The sequence below is a fragment of the Salmo trutta genome, chromosome 26 (genome assembly GCF_901001165.1).
Source record: "Salmo trutta chromosome 26, fSalTru1.1, whole genome shotgun sequence".
Lineage (NCBI taxonomy): Eukaryota > Metazoa > Chordata > Actinopteri > Salmoniformes > Salmonidae > Salmo > Salmo trutta.
Window position 1 is genome coordinate 6,710,882 of NC_042982.1, and position 26,116 is coordinate 6,736,997.

The 26,116-nt window shown below is 41.3% G+C and overlaps 1 protein-coding gene across 2 annotated transcripts in view; it reads right to left on the reverse strand.

The window, feature by feature from the left end:
* The window catches only part of LOC115162985 (prostacyclin receptor-like), a 50,659-nt gene extending 25,402 nt beyond the window's left edge, over positions 1-25,257 (reverse strand). The window contains exons 1-2 of one of the 2 annotated variants that reach the window (XM_029714539.1): positions 25,052-25,257; positions 23,720-24,660 (exon numbers count right to left, since the gene is read on the reverse strand). In XM_029714539.1, coding sequence (XP_029570399.1) covers positions 23,720-24,547 — 828 coding nt within the window. In that variant the 5' untranslated portion in view covers positions 24,548-24,660; positions 25,052-25,257. Of the gene's footprint in view, positions 1-23,719 lie in introns of both variants that reach the window. The other variant, XM_029714538.1, reaches the window with a different exon arrangement.
* Between the last annotated feature and the right edge of the window lie 859 nt (positions 25,258-26,116).

Consider the following 26,116-nt stretch of genomic DNA (forward strand, 5'->3'; position numbering starts at 1 on the left):
GACAGACCTCTTCCCATTTTAGTAACCATTGAGTTAATTGTATTGTTAACAAATGACAAGAAAAATCATCTCAAAAATAAAGTGAATATTGCAATTTGAAAAGCAGATCCTTAGATTGAATATTTAACCAAATTAAGTTGAGTGATTTGGTGCAGTGAACAAGTGCCTGAGTTTGTTTGTTGAACTGTCAACTGAAAATCTGCTTATAGTTTTGAAGCATGAGCCATTGATGATCTGTTTCGATTTGTGCTTAGATTTGTTAAAACATACCAGATACTTGTGAAAATTGCACCAAAGTGATTACTGTAAACATCGACTGTTCTTGTTTGCACCAAGGTGGATCTTAGTTTTGCACGCTGTCAAAATGACCTCCCACCTGTGACGAGTTGAGTTCCCACAAAAGTGAAATGGTTACACAAGTCTACAGCCACAACAAAGTGCAGCATCAAATAGAAGATGCTCATGCTTTTTTTCTCAGAGTCGGGAAAACAGGTGACGGTACAGGAAAATAATTCAGAGTTAGATCTAATTGTCTACTGCTTCCTGGATGATACTGTGAGGTCATCACTTTGTGCTAGCAGCTGCCACAGTGGACTCTACACAAGCCAGCTGTGCTCCTTCTGATCTGCTACCATCTCGCTCTAACCTCTGATTGCCTCTAACTTGACTTTCTCCTGCTCACTTCTCTCTCTCTGTCTGTATGCCATCTCTTCGAAACCCTCTCAGTCTTTGTCCTCCACTCTTTGACAAAAATCAACCGTCTACGGCCCTGCTGCACCCTCCTTTACGTACACTATATATACAAAAGTATGTGGACAACCCTTCAAATGAGTGGATGTGGCTATTTCAGCCACACCTATCGCTGACAGGTGAATAAAATCAGGCACACAGCCATGCAATCTCCATAGACAAACACTGGCAGTAGAATGGCCTTACTGAAGAGCTCAGCAACTTTCAACGTGACACCGTCATAGGATGCCAGCTTTCCAACAAGGATGCCAGCTTCCTGGTCCACTGTCATTGGAAGAACTTGATTGGCCTGCACAGAGCCCTGACCTCAACCACATCGAACACCTTTGGGATGAATTGGAATGCCGACTGCGAGTCAGGCCTAATCGCCCAAAGTCAGTGCCCGACCTCACTAATGCTCGTGGCTTAATGGAAGCAAGTCCCCACAGTAATGTTCCAACATCTAGTGGAAAGCCTTCCCAGAAGAGTGGAGGCTGTTATAGCAGCAAAGGGGGGGACCAACTCCATATTAATGCCCATGATTTTGGAATCAGATGTTCAACAAGCAGGTGTCCACATACTTTTGGTCATGTAGTGTAATTTGAACCAGGATTCTGCTGTCTTACAGCAGTCAAACACCAGCAAAAGTAAACAGAGGGACAAATCCTCAAAAGGTGTGGTGCTTAAAAGGTGCAGACAACACTGTGCCAACAACCTCTGTGTTGGTCTCTGGAAAAATGTTTATGAGCCAAAGGAGGATAAAGTGAGGATAGAAATTGAGTGACGGGGTTGTGTGTGGTGTAGCATGCGTGGGAAAGAAAAGAGACAGAGGGAGATTTCACATTCTCAATCATTTGAGCAGCATAGTCAGATTAAGTGCTATGAAACTTCCCATTGGTCATAAATCTCATCCATAAAGCCACACTTCACCTCCCACACCCGCCTGCAACACTGAGCTGGTCTTGCATCACACACAGCAGGGACATGCCTCTGAGGAGCTTTAGCAGCTAGCTAGTGCCTTATCTCACAGATCCAGTTGACATTCCTTTTCTGACATAAATTAAGTTGACTGATAAAACCACCACTGGAAAAAAAAGATTGTGTTTTATTGCCCATTTAGTCAATTTACAACCTGATAAAAAAGCTGTGGGTATTTTCAGTTTTCGGCAACAACAAAGTATTCACACCTCTTGACTTTTTTCACATTTTGTTGTGTTACAGCCCGAATTTAAAATTGATTAAATTGACTTTTTTTTTGTCACTGGCCTAAACACAATACCCAATAATGTCAAAGTGAAATTATGTTTTTTTTTTAATATATATTTACTAATTAATAGAAAATGAAAAGCTGAAATGTCTTGAGTGAATAAGTAATCAACCCCTTTGTTATGGCAAGCCTAAATAAGTTCATAAGTAAAAATGTGCTTAATAAGTCACATAAGTTGCATGGACTCTTTTTCCCAGATAAGCGGTCAAATTGTAAACTAAATCTCTTTATCAGACCAACTGTATTAGTAAAACATGTTTGGCATACAATATTGCTCAATATTTTTATTATTCATTTTATCCAGTCTTTTTTCAAGGGTGCCAATAATTTGGGATCTAACATAGAGGCTAATGGGAAAGAAATGGACTGACTAGAGTACATTGGATATTATTTCAGTGAATATACATTTTGAAATGAGGTCTGTAAATGTTAATACATCACTCCTCTCTCTTATGACTAACCTCTAAACACAGCCAATTCTCTGCAACTCCATCATTCACCAGATCAATGACTAATATATACCCCAAACAAACCACCAGCTGGTAAGGACCCCCTGCTAGCAAAGTCAGTAAATAATTCAAATGAGTCCTGAGCCATCGATTGATCAGCTTGCAAGACTTCAGCTGATTGCTCCACCTCTTATTGAAGACGGAGGGCTACCAGAAGTCAATAGGACTAACAGTGTGGCATCATGCTTCCAGCTGTTATGCGGGGATGGCTCATGGTAATGTCTGATCCACCATAACCATACCTGGAGATTTATAGGGAGTAACAATCAGGTTAAAAAGGTCCTTTTTAGGGTTAGGTTTATGGTTAGGTTTGGAGTGTCCCTGGATCACCTCTATCTATTTCCATCTGAGACGTTTAATCTAAAACAGCTCTCTGCACGAGAGAAGTGTTTTCAGGAATCTCACAATATGGAAACGATCGGCCGAGGGCTAGGGAGGCACATTGCATTATGCATGCATATTAAAGACTGTCAGGGGTCAGGTGACAGACAGAAGTGAGCCGTTTGCACACAGGGTTAGGGAGTAAATGATTAGATGTAATCAGTTACATATACACTGATTACAACAAAACGTCAGTTACATGCATTTAGATTTTTTTGTTTTTACTTATTTTTTGAATGTTTTCTCAATGACATTCAACTCAGCGTTGAAAACCTGAGCAAAATCTATGGAGTGATGTTTGCCATTAGGGTGACTGACTGGGAAAATGAAACACATGATTGGGTTGAACCCTGTGGCCCATCTCGCTCAGAAAACAATGGCTTGGGGATGTCAAGAGAAATTACTTGTTTGCTCTTTCTTTCTCTCTTCTGAATGAGGATGCCTTTAAGGTGATGGTGATATCAGAGAGGAGGAAGGATTGAGCTCTCTCCCCCTCTCTGTCTCTTCTTCTCCCTCACTTTCTCACTCGCTCTCTGTGCCATATCTTCCTGGACCTGCTCCCCACTGGCAATTATTCTCTTGATGCCAACGATAAAGGGTGGGTGGTCATTTATCCTACAGGATATAGCTTTCCTGCTCCTGTGACACGTTTACGTTAATCCCATCTGTGCCACACGTTGGAAGTGTGGGTACTGGGGCAGGTAGAGAGTGTGACGCACCAAACATCACCACATCTGTGGTGGGCGAGTTTGTGCACTGCCAAACCCTAGATGTCTGTTAGCAGTTAGGTTTTTAGACTAAACAGAACATTGTGTTTCACCGAGCCATAACACAACAACATTTAGAGACAACAGCTGGGCCTGGGAGCAGTGATGTAAACTACTTAAGTAGTACTTTAAAGTATTTTTACTTAAGTCGTTTTTGGGCATATCTGTACTTTAATATTTATATTTTTGACAACTTTTACCTCAATACATTCCTGAAGAAAATACATTTTCCCTGACACACAAAAGCACTTGTTACATTTTAATGCTTAGCAGGACATGAACATTGTCCAATTCACGCACCCTAGACATCTCTACCGCCTCTTATCTGATGGACTCACTGAACACAGATGCTTTGTTTGTATTACGAGTGTTGGAGTGTGGCCCTGGCTATCCGTCTGGTTTGCTTAATATAAGGAATTTGAAATAATTTATACTTTTGATGATTAAGTATACATTAGCAATTACATTTACTTTTGATACTTAAGAATATAAAAAAAAATGTAAAAAAACTTTTACAGGGTGACTTTCACTTTTACACATTTTCTATTTAAAAAAAAAGGTATCTTTACTTTTACTCAAGTATGACAATATTGAGTACTTTTTCCACCACTGCCAGAGAGCCTTTGGACACAGCAATTACCACTAGATCTAGAGGGTGGAGACAGACACAGAGACTCTGCTAGTGTGTGTGAGTCCTAATTCATCCAGAGAGGGAATTCTCATTGTTCAGGTCACAAAAGCTGGCTTTGTGTCATTACACACTGACCTTTCCATCGGAGACTTGGATACGCCTGACAATAGGGTTATCTATTTCTAATCAGCCCTGCCTAGAGCACCTGGGACTAAATGGAGGCTCTGGCTTGTGTAAGTATTTCACTCACCCTCCCCTTTACACTATTCTTTCCATCCATTAAGGCTTGACCTTTAAAATGGATGAATGGATGACTTCTCCACACACATTCTACACTAGCGGTTATTGACAGGTGAATGCCAGTTGGCATTACATTACCAGAGAACAGAAAACACCTCTAGATAATCTTTGACCAAAGCAGCCTCAGTGTCTGAGATGTTGACTTCTTTCCCACTCAGATCCCACAGTCAGGAGCTATATCTATATCTTGTATCAATATCTATATCTTATATCAATTCTATATCTTGTGGCATATTTTGGTTAAACTATTCCCAATTCAATGGAATTGCAACCCTCTGCATGCACAGTGCACTCTTCCATCCCACGTACAGCTGATTATCAAGATCTTGCACAGTAATGAGATGCTATTGAACCCACAGTACTACACTGTCTGAGCCAAGGACTACATGCTTTCTGGTAAGTTTGATTACAATACTGGGTGGGGTGAATATATTTTATATGACATACATGATTTGTTGTTAACTAGTAAATAGTAGCTGACAGCAAAGTGGGTTTAAATCATTTCTAACTTGTTAACAATTTCTGCTAGTTAGCTTTTGCTACCATGTGGGTTTTAAGCTTGCTTGAGCCTGCTATCTGAGTGTTAATTCACCTGTTTCCACACATTTCATTTTAAAACATTTATCTTACAAAGGAGTTGTTTAATCTAGCTGCTTAACTATTTATCTGTACATGGAATTGTATGTTGTTTTTTTACTAATTTTTTCCTAAACTTTACAGGAAAATGTCACGGGCACTATCTGATGTGTGGAGACATTTCCCTGCATCTAATGTAGAAGGAAAAGCTGTGTACATTTGCAAATACTGTGCCAAATCATGTGTGAAGAATGCAACAAAGATGCAGAATCATCTGGCCAAGTGCATAAAGTTCCCTCAGTGCTCACAACATCTGACAAAAGTCCCTCTACTTCTATTTGAGGTGAAAATGATGAATCAGACACCATATCAATAGCAATAGCTCATGGTCCTCCTGGAATCAGAAGTTTTTATTTGACTCAATGGAGGAACGTAGTCAGAGAAATGCTGATGAATGTCTTGCTCGAGATGTGTTTGCAACTGGTTCCCCTCTGATGCTCACAGGCAATGTGTATTGGAAGAAATTTTAGAATGTTCTTCGCCCAGCATACACCCCTTCAACCAGACATGCTTTATCTACTCATTTGCTGGATGCAGAGTTCAACAGAGTTCAAGTGAAGGTCAAGCAAACCATAGAAAAAGCAGACTGTATTGCAATCATCTCTGATGGGTGGTTGAATATTCACGGGAAATGAATAATTAACTACAACATCTCCACCCCTCAACCAGTATTCTACAAGAGCACAGACACAAGGGGCAACAGACACACCGGTCTCTACATTGCAGATGAGCTGAAGGCAGTCATCAATGACCTTGGACCACAGAAGGTATTTGCACTGGTGACAGACAATGCTGTGAACATGAAGGCTGCTTGGTCTAAAGTGGAGGAGTCCTACCCTCACATCACACCCATTGGCTGTGCTGCTCATGCATTGAATCTGCTCCTCAAGGACATCATGGCACTGAAAACAATGGATACACTCTACAAGAGAGCCAATGAAATGGTTAGGTATGTGAAGGGTCATCAAGTTATAGCAGCAATCTACCTCACCAAGCAAAGTGAGAAGAATAAGAGCACCACACTGAAGCTGTCCAGCAACACCCGTTGGGGTGGTGATGTCATCATGTTTCAGTCTCCTGGAGGGGAAGGAGTCTCTCCAAGAAATGGCCATAACAGTCTGCCGATATGGACAGCCCCATCAAGAGGATCCTTCTGAATGATGTATTTTGGGAGAGTGGTAAGCAGCCTGAAGCTCCTGAAATCTATAGCAGTAGCCATTCCACTGATTGAGGGAGACAATGCCTTCCTTTCTGATGTTCTGACTCTGCTTGCAGATGTAAGAGATGAAATCCGTACTGCCCTGCCCACTTCACTTTTGCTCCAAGCAGAGGAAACTGCAGTTCTGAAATACATTAATAAGCGTGAAGACTTCTGCCTGAAGCCCATACACACTGCAGCGAACATGGTGGACCCCAAGAATGCTGGCAAGAGCATCCTGTCTGGTGCAGAGATCAACAAGGCCTATGGTGTCATCAATACTGCGTCTCGCCACTTTGGCCTGGATGAGGGCAAGGTTATTGACAGTCTGGCGAAGTACACTTCCAAGCAAAGGGATGGAGATGCAATATGGCAGTCGTGCCAACATATCTCATCAGCCACCTGGTGGAAGGGACTTTGTGGATGTGAGGCTCTTTCCCCTGTTGCCTAGTGGTTAGAGCGTTGGGCCAGTAACCGAAAGGTTGGTGGATCGAATCCCAGAGCTGCCAAGGTTAAAATCTGTCGTTCTGCCCCTGAACAAGGAAGTTAACCCACTGTTCCTAGGCCGTCATTGTAAATAAGAATGTGTTCTTAACTGACTTGCCAAGTTAAATAAAGATAACACAAATAAAATCCTCCAAATCCCACTAACATCAGCCGCCTCAGAGCGTGACTGGTACTTGTTTTGGAACACACACACACCAAAGCATTCAACAGGCTGACCAATACAAGGGTTGAACAATTGGTGGCCACCCAGGCAAATTTTTGGCTTTTTGAGCCTGACAACAAGCCATCCTCAACAAGGTTGGAAAGTGACAGTGAAGATGAGACCTCAGAGTCTGATGTTCAAGAGGTTGACATTGAGGAGTTCCAGGGAGAAGACACAGAAGCCTGAGAGGAAGACAACCAAAGCTTTAGTTTCCAGACTATCATTTTGTATGTTGACAACGTTTTTGGGAGATTCACTGTTGTTCAGTGAAATCATCCCATGTGAAGAGTCAACTCATTTAATTGAAGTTCAATTCGTAAAACATATTTTATTTCTCTATTGGAAAGATTATCATTTTCAAGTATGTCTACTTATGATAAGGTAAAAGGTGTATGTTTGTCTCCATATGATATGGTAAATATAGCCAATGCAAAACACATCTACATTTAAATGGTATTAATATTACATTTGCATATATTCCCGTTAATTCCCACGGAAAGTTTCCACCTCTGAATATTCCCCAAAATGTGCAACCATAACTCCGGTGCGTATAATGTCCATTTTTATAGTTTACGCCGTTTGCTACTTGAGTCATCTCTTTCTCTCTCTCTCCTCTTGCTGCTCAGCCTCTGCTGCATGCTGCAAACCACACCAAGCCCTGCTCCCTGTCACTCAAGGAGAAAGCAGTTGCTCGATCAGAGTCATGAGCACTTTCTTACCTTTCATTCTGCATGGTCAGATGGATGTAACAATGTTGGTGACATGCTGCTTTCCACAAGTGTTCTATAAACTATTTTGTGTATCTGTCTGCAAACTACTATCTGCTAGTTTGTCTTTTCTTAACAATTTGTGTTAGCCTCTAATGCTAATCGCTAGTTAGCTAGTTTGCTAAATGTACTAACGCCTAGATCACACGGACAGCGTCATTGCATTTTGGTAGTACATTCATTTCCAACGGGACGCTGTGTTTGCCTTGCAGCATTGCGTTGCAGGGGCAGTTGCATTGCGTTCTGTGTAGTGCATACGTTGGATTTATCGAACATATGCGTCAAACTTTATGCGTAGACGGCTTGACAGAAATGGTAGCAGAAGGTGAATGTTGAACTTTTGTTGCTCACATAGCCAGGTGGTGCTACGTACCATTTTGCGTAATGACGCTGTCGGTGTGACCAAGGCATAAGAGTCAGAGCAAACGTAACTAGCTAGCTAATACCGCCTGGTACCAGTGCTGGAGTATGCCTAGGTAAGCATGTTTGTACAACGGTATCTTATCAGAGAGGAATAGGCAAAGCATGAATATGTTACATTAAGTACGAAAACAAAGTAACACCTAATTAGGATCACCTGGAAACACTGACCAACACTTTGTTTCCTACCCTGTCAATAATTCCTCCCTGGTTTATTAATTCGCTGTCATGTCAAACAATGTATTCAAGGTGCTGCCCACTATATTCCAAACTATTGATTCCATTATTTCAACAGTTCACCAATTAACTAGGCCTATATTTATTTGCCAATATCATGCTGCGTGGCACAGTGTGGAAAGGATAATAAAAGTGCCGAAAATGGGTTCTTAGGTTTTTATTTTTCAGAGTAAATAACCCACGGACACCAGAGAAGCTTTAACCAAGTTTAACTCTTCCCAAAAGGTTCTGTACAGCTGTAATCAGACAGCAAAACATTTCTCACCATCACAGTTATATACATCCTACTTAAAACATTCCTTCTCTCCAATCCTTATGTTTTATGGCTCTACAGGAAGCTAATAAAGAGGGTAACCGGATACCAAACCTTTATTGCTCCTTTAAGAGAATCTGTCCTCACCTCCTGACCTCAACCCCTCCTTCATCTAATCCACAGATGTCCATCTGTCTCCCCTGTTTCACATGTTGCTCTCCTCTCATCCAACACATTCCACAGCTATCTGTCTTTCTACAGAGACCCAGTCTCTTTCACTCCTTAATATACTATGCGTCTGATCTATCATGTCTAATATCTCAATGTTCAAAATGTCAACTCCAACAGATTGAACAGTATAAATGGAGAAATTGAAATCACTTAAGGCATGTGTTGCCACTCTAGGGTCATGAACTACTCATAAAGCATATTTACAACTTTTGTTATTCAAAAACATCAAATACTGTCAAATATATTGTGATATTATATTTTGTCCATATCACCCAGCGCTAAATATAAATACTGTAATAAAATAAAAAACTGTAGTATATACTATAGTAATTAATGTAGCATTTCTGCAGATTGTAGTATTTACTTTAGTGTTTTTGTGGACTATACTGTAGTATTTACTGTAGTGTCTTTGCGGACTGTAGTATACTGTAGGATTTACTCTAGTGTTTTTGCAGACATTACTGTAGTATTTACTATATATATATATATTTAATATTTTACATAGAAGGCTTTCTCCTTTAGGACACCTACTGAAAATATACTAAAAGAGCAAATATTCCATAACCTGTAGGTAGGTAGGACTGGGGTCTGAACAGATAGTTCAGAGTTTCTGCTCTTTTCAATTACCATTAGGGAACACAATATTTAGGTTTCTCACTTATGGATGGCACAAATTGTGATATGGGGGTGGGGAATGGGCAAGGAATATGTAAATTGTATACTGTAGTATTTAGTACAGTAAAAAAAAAAAAAAAAAGTGTAGTGTTTTTGTGGACTGTAGTTTTTTTTGTGGACATTACTGTAGTATTTCCTCATGGTTTTTATAGTAGTATTCTACAGTATAGTACATAATTCTATAGTAAGTACTACACATGATCGAGGGATACTACAGTGTATAGTTTAGTATTCTACATATACTGCAGTTTACTATAGAATTCTATAGTAAGTATTGTAGTATTCTATAGTAAACTGTAGTATTTTTTCATGTGGGTAGTCTTCTAGAGGGCGGATGGGGGACGTACGGGGGAGGGACAGGGGTGAGGGTCAATGAGGTGAGAAGCTACAGTCAGGCTATTAGTCTGGTCCCGTCAGATGAATGGGCATGTGTTAACCATATATAGTAAAGAGATGACAGGGGGAGGTCATGGAAGTGGGTTTGTTCTCTCTTTCACACAGCACATCTACTCTCTGGAGAGTCCACACTAGACATGCGGAACTATGACAACAGCATTATAAGGCACGCTGGTCAATGGACAGCTTCTGTGGTCAAATCCTCAAAATTATTTGAGTGAGTGTGATGTCAATCCGCTGATGTGGAGGTCCTGACTGGTCCTTACCCACTGAGCTTCTGTCCACTAAGACAGCAATAACACACAGGCCAAAACAATGGACCAGATCACTGCACAGACACCTTACACTAAGAGCCTGCCCAGCCAGTGCTGTACTGCATCTTTCACTCCTACATGTGGTTTGTTATCTGAGAGGAGGATATTATCAACTTGTATGATTCTTATCACACCGCCTACGGGATAAGAGGTTCTTGGAGCGAGCCCTATTGTGTTCCCTACAGCTTATAGAAAAGAGCAGAAGCTTAGAACTATCCGTTCAGACTTCAGTCCGACCTTCCTACAGGTCATGAAAAATGTGCCAGTCCGCAAAAACACTACAGCATACTACAGTAAGTATTTATACCATAGTAAACTAAATATTACAGTATACTACAGTCATGTCTGCAAAACTACAGTAAATACTACAGTATTCACTGCAGTGGTTTTGCAGACTCTACTCTGCAAAAACACTACAGGGAATACTACAGTAAAGTCCACAAAAACACTACAGGGAATACTATAGTATTTTTTCAGGTGGGTGAACTACACTCATCATCCCCATTTGACTAACTAGAGGGTGAACGAACATGCGATGCGTGCACGCACAAGCACACTACCTAGAGATGATAGATACAGTGCCTATAGTGAAAGTCTACACAACCCCTTCACAGTGATCACATTGTGCTGCCTTAAATCTCTAAAGGAATACACTTGTTTTTTTCCTAAGGATCTACACAACATACTCCACATTTTCAAAGTTAAATATTATAGATAATTGTCCTAATTTATTACAAATAACAAAATGAAGACGCCTTGATTGTGTCCCACTGGGCACACCGTGTCACTTCAATGTGTAGAATTGGGTAATATTTGGTTGATCAATGAGATCACAACCTATTTTCACCCAAAGAATTGTTTAATTGCCAAGGTATTATCACAATGCTTCAACCATCTAAAAGCACAACCAAATTCCAATGGAAAATCAATGTCAGATTTTGGTTTAGTGGTCACCAAAATGTGTTACCACTGCGCTTTTAACCATTTATAAGCACAACAAAGTTCAAACGGGACTATAAATGTCAGACACTTTCACTGTGCTTCATCTAATAACACAACCAAATAACCTGGATTGCAGTTGAAATGACATTAAAGTACATAGTGCAAGTGATAAATGCTGTTGCAGTTTATTATAGCATTTGTGAAAATGTCCATAGAGCTGCCACCTTTGCATTTAAAGGTTGAATAAATACAGTAACATTTGTTCGTAAGATAGCCTTAACTATAGGCTATTTAAAGCTGCAATATGTAACTTTTTTGGGGCGACCCGACCAAATTCACATAGAAATGTAAGCTATAGATCGGTCATTCTCATTGAAACCATTCTTACGTTTGGTTTTTGCACCTTTCACTTCATTTTAGCAACCAGGAAATGGAGGAGCGATTTCTGCATAATGCATCTTTAACCCCCTAGAGATGTCGGCGCCTCTGTGGAAATCAAATTAGCATAAAAGAAAAGTCCCCATAAAATCCATCAGTTATAGCTAGAGATCTGTTTTTTTTAATTGGATGCGTCTCAATCCATCCGCCAATGTTGCACTTCCGCATATGAGGTGAAAGGGGAACAGAGCTAGAGCAGTGTTTATCAGACCATGAGACATCAAAATCGGTCTTCTCACAAAATCATCTGTAGCATCCAAACGGTTTGGCCTATAAACTATTATGACCCCTTGATGGAAAGATGACTCATGAACGAGATGGTGTTTTGCTCTACAACCACCACAAGTGTTTTGGGACTCGTCTGAAGTCGGTACAGCCAATCTGCCAACTTTTGTCTGTAGCGCCCAAATATTTTGTGCTACACATTAATATGAAAGGTGAGACTCCCACAAACACATACATGTTGGTTGTTTTGCTGTAGGACGCCCACAAGGCCCCACAAGACTCGTCTGAATGTCCCCCGGTAACAGTTGAAAAGTTTAAAATGTAACCTTTATTTAAACTAGGCAAGTCAGTTAAGAACAAGTTCTTATTTACAATGACGGCCTACCCCGGCCAAACCAGGATGACGCTGTGCCAATTGTGCGGCGCCCTATGGGACCCCCAATCAGGCCGGATGTGATTCAGCCTGGATTCGAACCAGGGACTGCAGTGACGCTTCTTGCACAGATGCTGTGCCTTAGACCGGGTTTGGCCGGGGTAGGCCGTCATAGTAAATAAGAATTTGTTCTTAACTGACTTGCCAATTAAATAAAGGTTAAATAAAAAAATATTTTGGGTGCATGTGACAAATACAATTTCATGTTAATGTAATGTTAATTAAAACAACCACATTTTCTGTCTGGATGAAACGTACTGCTGGGGAACAAGACTGATTCTAACCACTATTGCACTCAGAAACTAGTGCAGGGCAATTAACAGAATGAAAGTGAGACTCGTATTTTTTCACTGTATTGCAAAGTTAAACAAAACCACACAACACAGGGACTACTTTGAACATTTTCCACTGAAATCTTTACAAAAATACATTCACTCAAAGAACAGTACAGTTTGGTTACAGAATTACAGTAAAATCTCCCTCTGTTATGCAAACACGTTTTCCAAAAACTCTTAAATATTTACATATACTCTGAATTAAGATTCAAAGATGTCTGCAGAAAGAATGGGGTGCTAGCTATGGCATGACACATTGAGTTTAAAGAAATATATTTTGGTTATTGAACCACAGTAAGCGAAGTGGATTAACATCCGATAACACTCGTCAAACTCATTCCAGGGAGGTCTGATTGTCTGTGGGTTTTCGCTCCTCTCTTGAACTTGATTGATAAATTAAGGTCACAATTCTTTTAATTTAAATGATGTTGAAACAATGTTGATTCAGTGGGCTATGATTGGCTCAGATTTGAACTGACCAAATTTCGACGTCCATTTTCAACATCGGGTGTCAGTCGATGCTCAGTAGGTGAATGGTCTGGTTGCAGTAAATGGAAAAGGGGGGGGGGGGGGGGCTCATGGGTAGGTGTCAGTTAGACCTAGGAGAGGTGACATTAAATGGAGAGGGAGAAGAGACACTCTTGCATTTAACCACCCGCAACAGAAAGGAAACAGTTATGAGCTGAGCATAACAGTATGCCAGTGGAAGAAAGGACAGTAGAAGGTGACCCAACTGTGGTTTGTGACTACTATGAATTCCCATTGTAGCCAATTCAGTCGCAGTCATTCTGTTACTGCTTATTTGGTCATTCTGTTACCGATTTGGTAACAGAATGACATTTGAATCACCTAATAAATCATAAAGTAAATTGTTTTCAGTAAAACCACTATAACTAATTGGTAGGTATACCTTTACTTGTTACTTATGTAAACCTTAATTATTTCTGGTGACAGAATGACAAAGGCAATATTTCTTACAATTCCAGAAGACAAGACCCCTTTACCATCTAGTTGACCAGAAAAACTTTACTTATTCCACATTTTTAAGATGGAAAATGGTTGAAGAATTAATATATGCCTTAATAAAAAAAATAAGTCTTAGCTTTCAGTTGACACCAAATTTGATATGCTCCTACAAACTTCACGTTAGTGATCATGGAGCCTTTTACATGGAAATACCCGACACTGTATCAAGCAGCATCAGTCCAAGCCACTCATCTCTTCTCTCTTTCTGGTTTTCAACCTCTCTCTCCTCCCTCCCTCCCTCACCCCATCCATCCCTTGCAGAGTAGACAGACAAAGCAAACACATCCCCATCTTATCAGCCAAACGCACCACATTCATCTCTTCTTTCCATCTCTCTCACATTCACTTGTTCCAGCCAGCCTCACTAGATCTTGTGGCGGTGCTGAAAGCAGACCGCTGTGAGAAAAGCATCTACTCTTCAGCGCCTGGCATTGTGCTCTACTGTATAGTGTTACATCAACGTGTTTGCATTCCATTAATAAGAACTGGACAGAGAGATGGAGGCCTGCCTGTGAGTCTGCGTGTGTGTGCTCAGTATTGACAGAAGTGGTAAGAGCATTACATAAACTAGACTCTCATTGCCACTCCTTTTTGCCATATTTTCCATTTAAGCCTACTAGAAAGTGTGTGCCCCCAGGTCTGGAGGGAAGCAAAAGTAATTCCCCTACCTAAGAATACTAAAGCCCCCTTTACTGGCTCAAATAGCCAACCAATCAGCCTGTTACCAATCCTTAGCAAACAGTCTTTTAGCACACATATAAGGAAGGACATTCAACAAGCACAGCCTTACACAAATGACTGATGATTGGCTGAGAGAAATTGATGATGAAAAGATTGTGGGGGCTGTTCAGTGTGGCTTTTGACATTATCGATCATAGTCTGCTGCTGTAAAAACGTATGTGTTACGGCTTTACACCCCCTGCTATATTGTGGATAAAGAGTTACCTGTCTAACAGAACACACAGGGTGTTCTTTAATGGAAGCCTCTACAACATAATCCAGGTAGAATCAGGAATTCCCCAGGGCAGCTGTCTAGGCCCCTTACTTTTTTCAATCTTGACTAAAGACATACCACTGGCTTTGAGTAAAACCAATGTGTCTATGTATGTGGACGACTCAAAACCATACACGTCAGCTACTACAGCGACTGAAACACTTAACAAAGAGCTGCAGTTAGTTTCAGAGTGGGTGGCAAGGAATAAGTTAGTCTTTAATATTTCTAAAACTAAAAGCATTGTATTTGGGACAAATCATTCACTAAACCCAGGGATGCACGATCATTTTTTTTCTCCATAAAAATAAATTTAAAAAAAATAAAAATAAAAATAAAAAAAATTAAATTAAAATTAAAAATTTTTAAAAAAAAAATTAAAAATTTTTTAAAAAAAATAAAAAAAATAAAAAAAATCGGAATCGGGCAATATTAGCTTCAAATGCCAACGTCGGTATCGGCCGATGTCTAGTTTAACGCCACGATGTGCAAAACCGATGTCAAAGCTGACGTGCATACCTATAACGTAGGTACATGACGTAATGACGGCACGTAAAATTTTGCGCTATACGTGCAACACAGCATTCCTAAACTAGCCCACAATGACTGCTGTGTGGATCGAGCTGTCAACAAGTCGACCAGTCATTTAAAAGGGTAACAAAATTTCAGTGAGACAACTCAAAGGCGAAATCCATTAAAGCCAAGATAATGGTATTCATTGCCCTTGACAATCAACCGCTCTCTGTCACGGGTGATGTTGGCTTTCGCCGACTGGTCGAGCACCAGTACACACAACCAAGTGCGCTATTTTTCAGATGTTGCCCTACCAGAGTTACAAAGTAATAACGTCACTGCGATTAGCTTCACAACATACATACTATGGAATGCCGTTTGGGTCTTTGCGTGTCAAAAAAGATACAGTAGCACTGTCAAATCTGTACAAAAAAAGTCAGCAAACAAGCAAACACCAGCCACGAACTGCGTGTTTACAATACCGAGTTGGGAATAAAGCATCATTTGTTCGACCGCAACTTCTGGGGTAGCTAGCTTTAGCTTGGTACCTAGCTAGCACCAATCCAACCAGCCTGAAAACAAATGACCAGTAGAACCTGCAGTCATTTTCATTATTCTTAGCAATGATTTAGGAATCCTTGTGAGTAAGTACTAGCTAGGTTGCCACTTGTTCGCCTATTGAAATTGAACTTCAGTTCATGAAAATAAATAGCCAGTCAGCAACTTAACCCTGTTGCCCTAATGTTTTATAAGCAGCCAGCTAGCTTCATCTAGCTAGTGAGGCTCAACCGCACCGGATTATGGGTTGTGAAGCTAGCCACAATAAGAATTAGGCACAATAGTGGAATTTCTGGTTTGCCTTCAAAATAACAGTATGTCATTGACAGTAATGCAAATGAATACAAATAGTATAATTATGCCATTCTTTTATTTTGAAGGCTAACCGCAAAGTCCACTATTGTGGCTAATCCTTATTGTGGCTGGCTTCACATAGATGGGTCCGACCACCATTAACCAAATAATAACTGTCTTATAAATTAGGGTTATTTTAGATGACACCTAGCTATATAGTTAGCTAGCTACTGAAACAGATGTGTTATTTGACATGTATCTTTTTTGACACGCAAAGACCCAAACAGCATTCCATAGGAATCCTGGTTGAGAATGAAATGACTGAACAACGAAGAGCACAGAAAGTAAGTGAAAGAAATAGGTTTTGATTATGTTTTACTGGTAATGGGGACATACATAAATGCCAACAAAATAACTTTTTGGTCAGTGTGGTGTGTGAAACCTTTATTTAACTAGGCAAGTCAGTTAAGAACAAATTCTTATTTACAATGACGGCCTGGACGATGCTGGGCCAATTGTGCGCCGCACTATGGGACTCCCAATCACGGCCGGATGTGATACAGCCTGGATTCGAACCAGGGACTGTAGTGACACCTCTTGCAGTGAGATGCAGTGCCTTACGACCGCTGCGTCCATGTGTGTGTGTTAACTATTGAACTGTACTAGAATGCTTAAAAGCCTGCAAAAATGTTAAATATCGGTTATCGTTAACATTTATTTTTGGCAAGGAAAATATCGGACATCGGCCAAAAATGTCATATCGGTGCATCACTACCTAAACCTCAACTAAATATTGTAATACATTTTGTGGAAATTGAGCAAGTTGAGTTGACTAAACTGCTTGGAGTAACCCTGGATTGTAAACGGTCATGGTCAAAACATATTGATACAACAGCAGCTAAGATGGGGAGAAGTCTGTCCATAATAAAGTGTTACTCTACCTTCTTAACAAGGCAGGTCCTACAGGCCCTAGTTTTGTCACACCTGGACTACTGCTCAGTCGTGTGGTCAGGTGCCACAAAAAGGGACTTAGGAAAATTGCAATTGGCTCAGAACAGGGCAGCACGGCTGGCCCTTCGATGTACACAGAGAGCTAACAATAATATGCATGTCAATCTCTCCTGGCTCAAAGTGGAGGAGAGATTGACTTTATCACTACTTGTATTTATGAGAGGTATTGACATGTTGAATGCACCAAGCCGTCTGTTTGAACAACGGGCGCACAGCTCGGACACCCATGCATACCCCACAAGACATGCCACGAGAGGTCTCTTCACAGTACCGAAGTCCAGAATAGACTATGGGAGGCACACACTACTACATAGAGCCATGACTAAATGGAACTCTATTCCACATCAAATAACTGATGCAAGCAGTAAAATTAGATTTAAAAAACAAAATCTAAAAAAAATACACCCGCTGTTCCATAATACACCTTATGGAACAGCGGGGACAGTGAAGCAACACTAACATAGGCACAGACACATGTATACACACACACACACACACAATAACATACACACATGGATTTTCTATTGTAGATATGTGGTATTGGTGGAGTAAGGGCCTGAGGGCACAAAGTGTGTTATGAAATCTGTGAATGTATTGTAATGTTTTTAAAATTGTATAACTTCCTTAATTTTGCTGGACCCCAGGAAGAGTAGCAGCTGCATTGGCAGCAGCTAATGGGGATCCATCATAAATACAAATACACTCTTAACATATTAATACCATATTAAACAGGGAACTATTGTTCCAAAACGAGTTTCTTTCCGCCATCCTGCATCTCCTCTTGCTCAGGTTTCCGTCATGTTCCAACAGTCTTTCAGCTCCAGAAAGGCAGGCAGTCTTACACTCTAAACCCACATCCTAACTATAAGCCTTGACATGCGCTGTGCTATACTCATCTCATCCGATATACACTCCTCCATTACCTCGCTCTCATCCATTCATAGTCACATACAGATGCACGCACACGCAGGCACACACAAACACCCTCCCCCACACACACACACACACACACACACACACACACACCGGCAGTGTGGCATGTCTGAGGTGTTGTGTGAGTCAATTGGGTGATTCCTTAATAACAAGCTATTCAATTATTCACCAGATAAACGGCCTTGACATGACACTCAGGATGTATCCTGGCTTAAATTTCCCTCAGGCAGGGCCGGCTCTAGCCTTTTGGGAGCCCTAAACGAGATTTCCAAACGCCTGAAGGTACCACGTTCATCTGTACAAACAATAGTACGCAAGTATGAACACCACGGGACCACGCAGCCGTCATACCGCTCAGGAAGGAGACGCGTTCTGTCTCCTAGAGATGAACGTACTTTGGTACGAAAAGTGCAAATCAATCCCAGAACAACAGCAATGGACCTTGTGAAGTTGCTGGAGGAAACAGGTAAAAAAGTATCTATATCCACAGTAAAACGAGTCCTATATCGACATAACCTGAAAGGCCGCTCAGCAAGGAAGAAGCCACTGCTCCAAAACCGCCATAAAAAAGCCAGATTACGGTTTGCAACTGCACATGGGGACAAATATGGTACTTTTTGAGGAAATGTCCTCTGGTTTGATGAAACAAAAATAGAACTGTTTGGCCATAATGACCATCGTTATGTTTGAAGGAAAAAGGGGGAGGCTTGCAAGCCGAAGACACCATCCCAATCGTGAAGCACGGGGATGGCAGCATCATGTTGTGGGGGTGCTTTGCTGCAGGAGGGACTGGTGCACTTCACAAAATAGATGGAATCATGAGGCAGGAAAATGATGAGATGTTGCTTCAATATATCCACAAGACATCAGTCAGGAAGTTAAAGCTTGGGTCGCAAATAGGTCTTCCAAATGGACAATAACCCCAAGCATACTTCCAAAATTGTGGACAACAAAGTCAAGGTATTGGAGTGGCCATCACAAAGCCCTGACCTCAATCCTATAGAAAAGGTGTGGGGAGCAGCGTGTGTGTGCAAGGAGGCCTACAAACCTGACTCAGTTACACCAGTTCTGTCAGGAAGAATGGGCCAAAATTCACCCAACTTATCATGGGAAGCTTGTGGAAGGCTACCCAAAACGTTTGACTCAAGTTTAAATTGTTTAAGGCAATGCTACCAAATACTAATTGAGTGTATGTAAACTTCTGACCCAATGGGAATGTGATGAAAGAAATAAAAGCTGAAATAAATCATTCTCTCTACTATTATTCTAACATTTCACATTCTTAAAATATAAAGTGGTGATCCTAACTGACCTAACACAGGGAATTTTTACTAAGATTAAATGTCAGGAATTGTGAAAAACTGAGTTTAAATGTATTTGGCTAAGGTGCATGTAATTTCTGACTTCAACTGTATATCGCGGGTCACTACTTCATCTACTTGAAGTTCATTTGAACTTCATATTTTTATCAAAATGCGTTATTTGGCAGAAATGCTTTCTGGAACATGTGAACTTTCATATGCCTTAATAACAAACGTGAATTCCATCTGTAAACACGAATAAAATGGTTAAAATATGAGCCTAGTTGGTTTAGGCACAGAAAAAGTCAGCAACCTTCCCGCTAGCCATGATTGCCTGAGATAATGAGTGGGCTGGACATGCCGAGAGATGAGTTCCATATAGCAGGCTTCTGTCCATTTGAGCTGGTTAATATTTGTAGGTATTCATGTCTAACGCAGCTTTAAAAAATATATATTTTGCTTAGTTGAACTGCTTAAGTGTTGCTCTCCACTTTCTGGAGGACCGAGTTTTGAAATCAGTGGAATTAGAATATGATAGCTAAGGAGATGGAGAAAACACCTGTCTCCGGATTACATCTTCAAACTAAGGGCAACCATGGCATCCGTGACAGGGAGAAGCGTCCAACCATGATGTATACGGGTAAGATAGTCTAGCTAGCTACATTTTCAGATGTTAGATGTTTCTGATTTTGACAAAGTCGTTTTCATTTCAAGTTAAAAAGTGTACTGTTAGCTAACTAGCTAACGTTAGCTGGCTGGCTCGCTAGCTAACGTTACGTGTATGATCTTATTATTCGTATCTCAGAGCCATTTGCTTGGCTATTTATAGCCTAATGTTAGCTAGCTAACATTGAACCTGGTTGGTTAGCTACCTGCAGATTCATGCTGGGTAGTAACGTCATGAGTTGGGATTATGGTTCATCATTTACCTAGCTACATGTCTTAACAAAAGACTCCACTATGCAAGTAACCATTTCCGGTGTGTTTGTAAATTCAGTCTGGCCATCCGATTTCAGAGCACTCTTGACTGAGTGTGCCAGAGCGCAGAATAACTGATGAATTTACGAACGCCCAACACCCGTTTAATATGGCCGGTATCAGTAAACCGGGAAAAAAGTAATTAAATTGTTGCCAGCAACACAGTTAGTCACCAACGCTCTGGATAACATGAAAATAGCCTAACCAGCTCTGCTAGGGTGAGTAAAATGGTCAGAGTGAGGTGTTCTCTCATTTTTGTCTGGAAGTCGCTAGCTAATATTAGGCAGTTAGCTTGGGTGCTTGACTGCCGTTGTGAGGTCAGATGACTGCCGCTGTGAAGCCAATTCAACAAATACTTGTAGTACCTTAAAATGGGGGGAACATGTACAAAAGGTGCTGTCATTTCTAAACGGTTCATCCGATATGTATGAAAATACCCTCAAATTAAAGCTGACAGTCATTGTATCCTTTCAAACTCAAAGTGCTAGAGTACAGAACAAAAATAACAAAAACATTGTCACTGTCCAATGAATTACGGTGCTCACTGTACACACACACACACACACACACACACACACACACACACACACACACACATATACATATATATATATATATATATATATATATATATATCTGTCAGGAGAGAGACAGGAACTCTGTCAACTTCCTGTCTTATCATGGAGTATCACCCACAGGTAGCAGAGAGACCTCAGGGAGATGGTTGGTATTGAATGACTTAACCTGTCTGGGCTAGGGGGCAGTATTGAGAATTTTGGAAAAATATGTTCCCATTTTTAACTGCCTCCTACACCAACTCAGAAGCTAGAATATGCATATTATTGTTCAGGTTTGGATAGAAAACACTCTGAATTTTCTAAAACTGTTTGAATGGTGTCTGTGAGTATAACAGAACTCCTATGGCAGGCAAAAACCTGACAAGGTTTCAAGCAGGAAGTACCCTGTCTGACAAGGAGTCGTGCGTCTTGCATCTTTTTATTGAAAAGTAAGGATCTTAGCTGTAACGTGACAATTCCCAGGGCTCCAATAGGCTCTCAGAGCCCGCGAAATAACTGAAGGTTTACGAGGGAGCCTCAGGTTGAAACATATTATCGCCTTTTGTAAGTGGATGCTCCGAGGACCTTTGAATGATGCGCGTGCATGAGTCGCTTCTGAGGAGAAATTTTATTCGGCTGTTTAGGCTCAATGCATACTCCCGGTCGGAATATTATCACTTCTCTACGACATAAATGGCATAAAAATTGGTTTTAAACAGCGGTTGACATGCTTCGAAGTACGGTAATGGAATATTTAGACATTTTTGACACGCCAATGCGCCATGCGCGAAACCGGGAAGAAGCATTCTAGAACTCACGAACAAAACGTCGCTGTTTGGATATAACGATGGATTATTTGGGACCAAACCAACATTTGTTATTGAAGTAGAAGTCCTGGCAGTGTATTCTGATGAAGAACAAGCAAGGTAAGAACATTTTTCTTATAGGAAATGTGATTTTGGTGGATGCTGACCTGGGTGGGTATCTAAATAGCTAGCCCTGTAATGCCGGGCTATGTACTTAGATTATTGCAAAATGTGCTTCATCCGAAAAGCTATTTTAAAATCGGACATATCGAGTGCATAGAGGAGTAATGTATCTATAATTCTTAAAATAATTGTTATGCTTTTTGTGAACGTTTATCGTGAGTAATTTAGCAAACTGTTAGTAAATTCAACGGAAGTTTGCCGGGGGTTATGCGTTTTCTGAACGTCACATGCTAATGCAAAAAGCTGTTTTTTGATATAAATATGAACTTGATTGAACAGACATGCATGTATTGTATAACACAATGTCCTAGGTGTGTCATCTGATGAAGATCATCAAAGGTTAGTGCTGCATTTAGCTGTGGTTTGGGTTTATGTGACATGATATGCTAGCTTGAAAAATGGCTGTCTGATTTTTTCTGGCTGGGCACTCTGCTGACATAATCTAATGTTTTGCTTTCGTTGTAAAGCCTTTTTGAAATCGGACAGTGGGGTTAGATTAACGAGATTCTTGTCTTTAAATAGCTGTAAAATAGTCATATGTTTGAGAAATTGAAGTAATAGTATTTCTAACGATTCAAAAATCGCGCCACTGGAATATCAGTAGCTGTTACGTAGGTGGGACGAAATCGTCCCACATACCCCAGACAGGTTAAAGAAAAAGGGAACAGTTGACATTAGTCAATTACCCTCATTCCTTGTAGTTACTCTTTAACTACTTTGGTAACTGGAATGTCCTTAGTTGCACAAATCAATGATTGAACTTAAATCAAAGGAAACTGACAAGCTTATTTAGTGTGTAACCAAGGATAGCAGGCTTATATCTTTACACTCAAAACAGTGACTTTCAGCAAAACATAGATTGAGGGTTGATACCAAAACACTTTATCTGTAGTTCTACAAATGTCCGTGTGTGTGTGTGTGTGTGTGTGTTAACAGCCAGAAAGGCCAGAGTCAGGGACAGGAAGCTGCCTCCAAAAGCTCAGTGTCAAACCCAGTGAACACGCACAGGTAGGGATAGCCCAAGCAGGGACCCGAGCCATAGTTCGTCTGGAAAGGGAGGGAGGGGCCAGATCCAGTCCTCCAGGGCTGACAGATTTAGCACACACCTCTCAATTAGAGGGGAAAAACATCAAGGTTCAGTTTTATTTACTATCCAAATAATGACTGTCTGGTTGTGCAACCAAGGGATAAACCTCTCTGGGGAGTGGATATGTCATAATGAACGGCCTCATGGGAGTAGAGGAGAGGAGACTGGCCTGCTTGTTTTCTTTAAAACAGTTTCCTCCTGGGAACAAAGGTTTCCCCCAGATCTGATACTCTCTTAAAAATAGGGCGGTTCTCATTTCACTTCAATATCAAAACACCAATGCGATCTAACAGTGAGCGAGACGGCACGGCATGCCATTGTTTACACAGAATGCTAGCATGATGTGTGCATGGAGTGATATCAGGAGTTGAGAGAAGTGGTTTTGAATGGCTAATAGCCACAGTATGACAGTGTACTCTAGGGTCACGACTAGGTATCAGACAGAATCACATACAGAGAGGATAAGACAATTGAAGAGACACAAATAGTTAAAGATTCAAGAGTTAGTTAGAGAAAGACATCAGTCACAGGAAAAGTGAGTAAATACAGTGAAAGTCAGAGTTTGAGTCACAGATGTGTCAGTCATAGACAGGGGCCACGCGTACTCACACATAAACATGCACACACAGGGATATGGGTCAAAGAGAGAGAGAGAGAGAGAGAGAGAGAGAGAAAGAGATCAACTCACAGTGAGCGGCAAGGAGCAGACAACAAAGATGACCGTCATGGAGGCCAGCAGCATCAGGTGGTCCATCTCCTCCTCCCCCTGTCCGAACCAGCCCAGACTCATCTTCCTCTTCCTCCCTCCGTTCACCACCGAACCACGCCGTGTCATCTGGCTGCGGTGCATCCGGCACAGGCTGACAATCACCGAGCCGTTGCACACAAACACCGCCACGATCAGCAGCGCCATGAGCGAGGCGTAGGACAGTGAGAACGCCAGAACCTTCCTCTCGTTGTCCACCCCCTCGCCTGCCGCCTCCATCTTGATGAAGCACCACGTGCCCGGGCAGTACTGCTTGTGGCGGCCAAAGCCGAAGAATGGCAAAACACAGAAGGCGCAGGTGAAGATGTAGATAAGCAGTAGGGCCACCTTGGCGAAGCTGCGTCGGACGCACTTGGAGTAAAAATAGGGGTGGCTGATGGCCAGGCAGCGCTCCACGGCCATGGCACAGAGGATGAGCATGGAGGCCAGGCCGAAGAAGGTCATGGCAAAGGCGAAGAGGCCACAGAGTCCCTGGTCCCCAGTGAGCCCCAGCAGGGATCGCTGGCGGGCATAGCACACAAACACCAGGGGGCTGAGGAAGCAGGTTCCCAGCAGGTCAGTGAGGGCCAGCCCCGTCACCAGGATGCAGAAGACAGAGGACTTGGTGCGCCGCTCCTTCTGGTGGACCCCCAGGATGGCCAGGGCGATGAAGTTCCCCATCACCCCCAGGATGAACATCACTGTGCTCACCACCGGGTTCCCGTCCGTGTGGATATGGGTGCTGTTCTCACAGCTCTCGTTCGACAGCATGGCTGGAGGATCAGTGTGTGTTTGTGTTGGTTGTGTGTGTGTCAGGCTGTAAGGGTTTGTTGTGGTGGTGGTGGTGATGCCCCCTCAAGCTCTTGAAGTCACCCTTTTTTTGCCTAAATTCAATGACATGGTGGCATGTTTTGTTGAATTCACGTTAGTGGTAACTCAACCAAATGTAAATCACAACTAAACATTGAACTGACGTCTGTGACCAATGGGATGGCTTTGCTGAATCTGTGTTGATTCAGTGGATTTCGCCCAAATTGTGTCCGTTTATCTTGTTGCTCTTCTGCTAAGTTTCGAAAGTCTCCAGGGTCTAAAAACGGTTCTACAAGTCCTATTTTTAAAGAAAATATGCAACTATTTAGGGCTCCATTGGGCAAAATGTATATCTATGCCTATATAATCCAGAAAATCTACGTAAGTGCAGTTCAAATGATATTCGCATTTATGAGTAATAAATTACAGTAACAAATAAGAACGAAACAAACTATCATCTCTTACCAGACGGCTCTCAATTGGCGATAAATATCAACTGCCATTCCTTATCTTTTGCCCGGTATGTCCTACAGACCCCGTTAGCGACAGTGCAAAGGCTAACGTTTTATATCGTTCCTCTGAAACTCAAACTCTCCGACTGTCGCACGCATCTGTCTGATATCTACTGATAAACGAGGTAGAGCGCGTGCCACTTTCCGCTCTCTCCTTCGCGCCCACGCGTAGCCCGCGCTCCCTTTCTCTCTTCTACGCACTCACGTTCATTCTCTCTCGCAGTCTCCGAGACGGTTAAAAATGCTACTTTAGGTCAGATGATTTATTAGAAATTATACACGACCGTCCGTTTTTCGAGGTCATTTCAGTAGGTTTTGAAATGTTTCATTATTTGCATATGGCAAAATCTTTTTATTCTTTATTTTTCTCTAACCATTACGCAACCAATAAAACATTAAGAGGCCACCTGAAAAACAAGGACCACCTATTTTCTATAATTAAACAAAACTTAAAAAAAACATGTAATTACTTACAAAGTAATATTTATTTTGAATCTATTTGAAATAAACCAAATTTATTTTCAGGAAAATGAATGGTTTATAAATTGTATACCTCATTAACCTGGGCTAGAATTGTGTACGGCTGTCACGCCCTGACCAGGGGAACTCTGCTATTTTGGTCAGGGTGTGGTATTTCTATGGTTTATTTTCTATGTTTTGTTATAGCCTTTCTTTGTGGTTTATTTCTATGTTGGGCTCGGGGGTGATTTCCAATCAGACAGCTGTCGCTAGTTATGTCTGATTGGGAATCACATTTAAGTTCCTTCCCCCCCCACGATGTTTGTGGGTTGTTGTCTCTTTTGTTTGAGCAGTTAATGATCAGGCATTTTCTTGGTTTTGTGTACGTGTTTAATTCAGTGTAAGAATAAACATGTGTTTACTCCCAGCTGCGTTTTGGTCCGCTTCCTCATCACCCGACGCCAATCGTTACAACGGCTATGTATACTGCTCAAAAAAATAAAGGGAACACTTAAACAACACATCCTAGATCTGAATGAAAGAAATAATCTTATTAAAT